We start from the raw sequence: 7223 nt of genomic DNA, 5'->3' as shown, positions 1-7223 counted from the left end.
TTGTATCAGAAGTTGTGTGGTTAATAGGCTTGTACAAAGAGTTGAAGATAGAGCTGGAATTACCAGTTAGACTGTTTTGTGATAGCAAAGCAACACTTCAAATTGTTGCTAATCCTATATATCATGAAAGAACTAAACATATAGAGATTGATTGCCATTTTATTCGAGAAAAAAATACAAGAAGGGCTTATTCAGACAGATCATGTGCCTTCAAGAATGCAATTAGCTGACATATTAACAAAGAGTTTAGAGAGGACTCAACATGATTTTCTATTATCCAAGCTGGGTGTATACAATTTATTTGCACCATACATCTTGAGTGGGAGTATTAAAGACAATAGTTAGTTAGTAATTAGTCAAGTAGTTGGCTGGTTCAGCATAATAGTTAGTTAGGAATATAAATTAGTTATAACAGATTGTAGTGGCTAGAGTCATATAGATGTGCAAATGTATGAAGTGATGTGTATATATATATATATATATGAGTATAATGATCAGATGTAACTAACTCAATACAAATTACATTTTACTTTACATTGTTTGTTTTCCTTTTCCTCTCAATACGTGAATCTAGAATCTCCATTGAAGGAGTTAACAATCATGAATTTTGAGTGAATAAAAGTTTGAAGCTTAACCATTTGACTAATTCATATTTTATCCATATTTTTATGGGTCAAATATGGGTGTCAATACATATTTTACCCATATAAAAATCATTCCCCCAACCCATTAAAATATTGGCGGGTCAACAAAATATGAGCTCATTTTGTCGGCACTAGTTTGAGGTTATGGTCATTCTTCTCTTGACCTCTAACTACTTCATGATTTGAGAAGGATGATATACTTATATCCCTGCACTCCATGAGAGTATCTGTCATGATGTCATCCTTCACCATATTTGTCCATGGGTAGGAGTTCTTCAGAGAGAACTCTGCTAATAATATTTTGTGAATTCTCTCATGTCAGGCGGATCGGGTTCCTTGAATACATATTCCCTTCGTGTGTTCTCTTGATCTGATATCCCTGGTTCCATGTCATTTCCCCTTATTTCTGTAGATTGTACATTCTGTTACTGGAGTTTTGACAATCTAGTATTTGCAATTAAGTGAATCATTTTGAAACTAGATTTTCTAACTATTTTCTGTTGCAGTAAAGACTGCGAAGATCGATCCATGAAGGCCAAATCAAGGATTAGTGTCTCTCTCAGAAATCTTTCACAAGCAATGTCCTTAAAAGACATAGCAAGGACTTGAGATATTTGCACTCACGTGGTAATTTCTGAGTATGCACAGCAAAGTGGGAGGAACTTTCAGCTCAAATTACGGGTGGTTCTTGGGAGAATTGTTTGAGTGCAGTATGATCAAACACAATCCGATGAGCCAAGTCATGAGATTGCCTTGATTCACCCTTCGACTGCTGCCTCCTATTTAATGGAGGTGAATACACATCTTTTGGGTGCACACATGTTAAACTCAAATGAAAAAGAATACAGGTCATCTAGTATGCCTGCAGTGAACCAGTAGCCTAATTTGACGATAAATCATACCTTATGCACCGTTATACATGCACTTTGCGTAAAAGTCTGTCAAGTGGAAGTAAATTTATAGTTCTTGCTATAGTTAACTGTGTATAAATCCTCCCAATCCCTTTTTGCGTTTCTGCCCAGAAAGTTTGTAGAGTGGCTAGAGGTTGAAGTTTTTGGGATACTTTTCTCTACCAACTGTGTTCGAATTCCCCATAGTACCTCTGCACATTTTTTCATTGGTGGTCTCGCCAATCTGGAAGGTGCAAGGCATTGTCTAGCTAATTTGAGTACTTTTTCAACAGCCTCAATTGATCCTGGGCTTCTTCGCAATCTTGGATCCATTGCTATTACAGAATCCCCATGTTTTAGTATTCTCATCGCCTGCATTTGAAGATTATTCGCATTAGCTACTAACTTCATTGTAGAAATGGATCGTATGGATGTACAGACTACTCTGTCCAACTTTATCAAAACCAATAAAAAGAAGAAAGCGCTATAGTAATGGTTGTTTCTTCAGAGAAAAATGAGTAAGGCGCACTTCAGACAGAAATATGGTACAATGTAGTTTCCCCTGAGCTCATAGTTTGACGTGATGAAAATTTTTGCAAAAAAAAAAAAAGACCTTCAATTGTCCAGTACACGCTTCCTTGTCAATTGTATGCAAAGTTGGACTATTTATTGAATTCAGTTTTAGTTAGTTCATATATGTACTCACCCATTTTATTGTCACTCTCTCATCAATGGTTCGATTTGTTTCAATGGGATGTCTTCCTGTCATCATCTCCACAAGCAAAACACCGAAGGAGTAGACATCACTCTTTTCAGTAAGCTGGTATGTCCTCAAGTACTCAGGATCTAAATAGCCAGCAGTCCCTTTTATTTGTGTAGAAATATGTGTAGCACAGGGATCTTCAGCAACTAATCGTGCAAATCCGAAGTCTGCTACTTTAGCATGGAAATTTTCTGTAATGAGTATATTAGATGCTTTTATATCTCTATGGATGATTGGAGGATCTGTTATCAACATAAACACTCTGTAAGCATTTTAAGAAAAACCCTCTTCATTCATTAAAAGAAGTAACAATAGTTTGACATCCAATAAAATACCCCTTGCTGTCACCAAACATGACGTGCTACCTGTGTACGAGTGTAGATAGGTAATAGCATGAGCTACATCAATCGCAATGCTCAAACGCTCGGCAACTTCAAACTCATTTCCATTCTTACCTGGATTATATGTAGCAGATGACATTAACTTCCACTAAATATTGACTCAAACAAAAATTTCAAGTCATCAGATAAAAGTAGGATAATAACCTAGTTTTAACAGTTCAGAGTCTTAACACGTCACGGTATCTTTAGAATTTAAACAAGATTGGAGCAAATCACTAATATAGGCAATGCTTCATCCAGTTCTCAGTAAAATACCACTGGGAGTATGACTAATAATCAAGTAAACCAAACAATCCTGTTGAACATGTGACTAGTGACTTTCTTGACCTACCATCCAAGTGTTCTCGAAGTGTTCCATTGCTGACATATTCAGTAATAATAATCCTCTCATCTCTGAGCTCCAGAAATCCATAAAATCTAACAAGATTTAGATGTTCAATCTTCGACAATGCCTGGACTTCATTCTTGAATTCTGCCAACACTCGCAAATCCTACAAAAGATTTCTTGTAAAGATTTTGAGCACAATCTAGCATAACCTGTTAGTCTCAGAATTTTAGAGAGCATTGATTAAAACTGTGACTGAAGAATACAAGCTATGCTCTTGTTCAGAGCAGGTTAAAGACTAATAATGTATATAACAAAATTCTATACAAAGCAGTACCTTCTTAGCGCGCTTAATAGCAACAGGGAATCCATTCTTAAGCTTTCCCTTGTACACTGTCCCAAACCCACCTTCACCAATCTTGTGTACAGCAGAAAAATATCCAGTAGCCTGGCAAATTTCATCAAACGAGAACTCGGATGTACCTAGCTGCTCCCTGGTAGCCATTGAAGTTCTATGGGAATTAGAGCGTTGGGGTTTCAATAAAATTCCCCTCTTGCTTCCGGAAGAGTTACTACCTTTTGATGCTACAGATAAAAGGAGAAAAAAGACGCTAAGTAAATTAGTTACAGCAAGAACTCCCTGATATCCTTAGCTACAAAAAGCTTGATGGAAATAACTTGGATTCGCATCATTATTAATTTGCACCATAAAGCATAAACACTAAAACTAAAATAGACCTTTCTAGTTATATCAGAAACATAATCCATTTTCTGACTTGAATGTCACCATAAATCATGTTGATGAAAAGTGAATCTTTACGGCGATAATATATAAATTACTTATAAGATTGAATTAGTAACTTACACGAGACCTCCCTCTCTGGACTTTGACTTTTGTTCGTCTCAGAATTGGCTTTGTTCTGCCAAAAGACAAGTGTAGAGAAAACATCACTTAGCTTTTTGGTGACACTTTTGAAGGAAAAACCAAACTTGTGACGATGCTTTCTATGTCCAGCTGAGTAATCAATGATTAACTGTTGTTGGAAACTCTGCCTTTGGCTTCTGTTTGTTCCCTTCATCTGGTTCCTGTGTTGACCATATCAAATACTAAAACCCATATTAATGTGTTGCATGTTCTTAAAGTTGTCATTGATAAACGAGACTCTTTCAAACATTTGATGATTTTCTTATATTTTATTGAACACCATAAGCTAAAGGAAACTTCTTGGACTTGATTGAAAGCTAAAAATATTTCAACATGTTTCCCATTTGACTCAATCAACAACACATTTTACAAAATTATCCATTTTCATTATTACTAATGCTATTTTAATATTATGGTATAGGGTTATCTGAAGATGGAAAGAATGACAGAGGATATTGACTTTGGTACTGGTACAAAGATAAAATAATATCACCAGACTAAACATTTGTTGTTTTATGTCACTTTTGCTTGGAGCTTTATTGTCCATTTTTTCTCCATTTCTGTCAACTGTCTCCATTTGTTTAAACCCCAGCATCACTACTTCCCTAGTTACTGTTTAGTTTTGCATCACATCAGCGGCCACGCTCAAAGCAGTAACTACATGCCCATAACTATTTAATTAAAAAAACACTGTTTTTCCAACACCCGAAGGACCAATAGTGCTGTGAGAGGTCAATGATCATATTCATCGCTACTGTCATCAAAATCACTGGTTGCACTACTGCTTGAAGCTAATGGAATCACTGGTTGCTGGCAAGCTATTGCAGACTCGGCAGCAGCAACAGCCTCAGAGGAATAAAGCTCTGCAACATCTAACATTAAATTCATTTCTATGTATTCAGAATCCTCCTGGGTGAGTTCTTCTATATCATACTTCTTAGGATTTTCCTTTGCATCAACCTCCAGTTTTTTGTTTGCTTCTGATAACACTCCAAGGAAATTCTTGGCCTTGTCTAGAACTTGGCTCTAGGAAGTTGAAGAGATCTCAGGCTTTTTGCCAGTCGGATTAAGTTTGGAAATTTGTGACTGCATATCACTCCCTCCGTTGCAGAACATAAGTTTTGATTCAAAGGACGAGAAAGAGCTTTTGCTTTCTGTCTCCAAGTCCAACAGAACATTGCTTGTGGACTTCATCTGAAGAGGTTCTCTTCGTATCAAACAGAAGTAGTGGATAGGAACAATACTCTTAGCCAGGGCCAAGTAAGACCAAAGCTGTTAGTAAAAGATCTTCTGCATGGAAATATTGGATTTAGTATTATTAGGGGTTGGAGTGGAAGCATTTTAACATATCAGATTGTATATGATAAATAAATACTTTAAAAAGGAAAAACAAGCGGCTCACTTTAATCAAATCCCCTCTCAATGATACAAGTGAAACAGATACTCGCATGCTTCTACAGAAGTTCTCTTAGATCTCCCCAAAGCCACATGGAACATAGTAATTGTTTTTGTTCTTTTTTTCTGTTTAGATCATTCAAACACAGAGTAATTATTACCTTTAGATAAATATGCACGATGCACACCAACTATTAAGGAAGTTTCTCACCTAACAAAGTGCTCATCATAGCATTGTTTTGTTCTACAATTATCAACTGTATTTATTGATATACTTCTTTCAATATTCCACTTTGACAAACAATTGAGCAACACACTACATAAAGTATCCTTATAATGTGAAAAGGGAACATAAACAAATCTTAAAATATGATTCTTACGCTACCATGAGTTATAAAAAGAATGTGTCGTAATAGCCATGAACCCTTTCTGTTTTAGTCTGAAGTCCACATATCAATTGTTACTAGAATTTTACTTGTGAGTTTCTCCAACAACTTAAAAGTTTTTATTTCAGAATGTCATTTTTTTTTGTGTTCCTCTACACCATTTTGAATAATGGTTTGAGACTAGCAACAAAATTCCTAATTCCCACATGATCAACAATTGACAGTGGATACTCGTACAACATGATGGCATGAATAAGTTCTCTACGTGAAACATCTTAATCAAAGTAAAATCAATGGCAACCATCATCTCATCCCTAACCACTTTCGTTTCCAAGTTACTAGGGCTATTGGGTCACCTCTAGGAGCATGATCTAACATAGACAATGTCCCACAATTTCGAGTTGATTTCATACGAACACCACAGTTCTTACAAACACCAAAGTGGGAACCATTAATCTTCGCCGATTTAAAATGTTTTCAAGCATTAGAACTAAATCTTCCTTCTTTAATTTCAATAACAAGATTGATAGTTTTTCATTTGCTTGTTAGGGCCTTTTGACTAGCATTGGACGATACTAGAAGATGAACAAATTAGATTCTGCTAGTCTTGAAACTCCATAGTTTCTATAAAATTAGAAAATTAGTGTACTATAGAAACAAGACCAACAAAAAGCACATCCAAGACCAAGTGACCAATATGTTTGAACAACTAAATCTGCTTTTCAAATATCAATGAGTATGATATTTCACCATAAAAACAATTAGTTATCGAGTGAAAAAATATGCTGGAATTATAACTCAGCAGTACATATAAATATGAGAAACACGGTTTCATCCATCATCAGTTGTAATTTGACATGTTACTTTCTGAGGTCTCAAATGAAAATTAGAGTTTAAAGAGAAAATACAATTACAAATTAAATCAAAGTCTAGTACAAAACAAATCCTACTTTATCAATTTCAAAATTCACCAAGACGAATTTATTAATTCGAAATTATAGCCAAGTTATACATGTTTCTGTTAATTTATAGGAAATTCATATGAAGAATTAGACACTACACAGTTCATTTTAGAAAGGCGACCCAATAAAGAAAAAGAAAAAAAAAATCTGGAGTCAAGAGTATTACCATAAGGAAGAGAATAATACTGAGAAGGGATAAAGAGTCGCCGTTATGCCGTCAAGAGTGAAGTGAAGAAGTAGAGGCCAGAATAATAGGGTTGTTTTGTATAAATATATAAAGTAAACTACAATTTAAAAAAATGAAAAACTAAATTTGAATTAATTTGTTTTTTAGGTGCTAGTAATTGAAATACTAAATATTTTTTAGTTAATTTGAAATTATTAAAAAATATTGCATGATATTAGTATTTTAAATACTCCGTCTTAAAATTTTTTTTTAGTTATTATGATAAAATAAATATTTATTAATTCTTTTATTCAATATATCAACAATTTAAGAAAGTGAAGTTAAGAAATATTCATTAGAAGTAAG

General features: G+C 34.7%; 1 protein-coding gene and 1 long non-coding RNA gene across 7 annotated transcripts; one reads left to right on the top strand and one right to left on the bottom strand.

The window, feature by feature from the left end:
* Positions 1-486: 486 nt before the first annotated feature.
* On the top strand, positions 487-1704 carry LOC114076549. The gene is made up of 2 exons (XR_003577493.1): positions 487-908; positions 1151-1704. It is a non-coding gene; the product is annotated as an uncharacterized LOC114076549 (long non-coding RNA).
* On the bottom strand, positions 1361-6954 carry LOC107012096 (calmodulin-binding receptor-like cytoplasmic kinase 2). 6 transcript variants are annotated; one of them, XM_027915816.1, is made up of 8 exons: positions 6858-6948; positions 5351-5469; positions 3889-5238; positions 3361-3608; positions 3030-3189; positions 2633-2752; positions 2241-2539; positions 1361-1906 (listed from the first exon to the last, which is right to left on the bottom strand). In XM_027915816.1, the coding sequence occupies exons 3-8, from the start codon at positions 4100-4102 to the stop codon at positions 1586-1588; spliced, it is 1362 nt and encodes a 453-aa protein (XP_027771617.1). In that variant the 5' UTR covers positions 4103-5238; positions 5351-5469; positions 6858-6948; the 3' UTR covers positions 1361-1585. The 6 variants fall into 6 exon arrangements, with proteins under 6 accessions (XP_027771617.1, XP_015067312.1, XP_015067318.1 ...); XM_015211826.2 differs by having other exon boundaries at positions 2663-2752; XM_015211832.2 differs by having other exon boundaries at positions 2241-2488; positions 2663-2752.
* Between the last annotated feature and the right edge of the window lie 269 nt (positions 6955-7223).

The sequence above is a fragment of the Solanum pennellii genome, chromosome 3 (genome assembly GCF_001406875.1).
Source record: "Solanum pennellii chromosome 3, SPENNV200".
Lineage (NCBI taxonomy): Eukaryota > Viridiplantae > Streptophyta > Magnoliopsida > Solanales > Solanaceae > Solanum > Solanum pennellii.
Note: the sequence above shows the minus strand (reverse complement) of the source record. Positions and strands in the feature narration are given on the sequence as shown.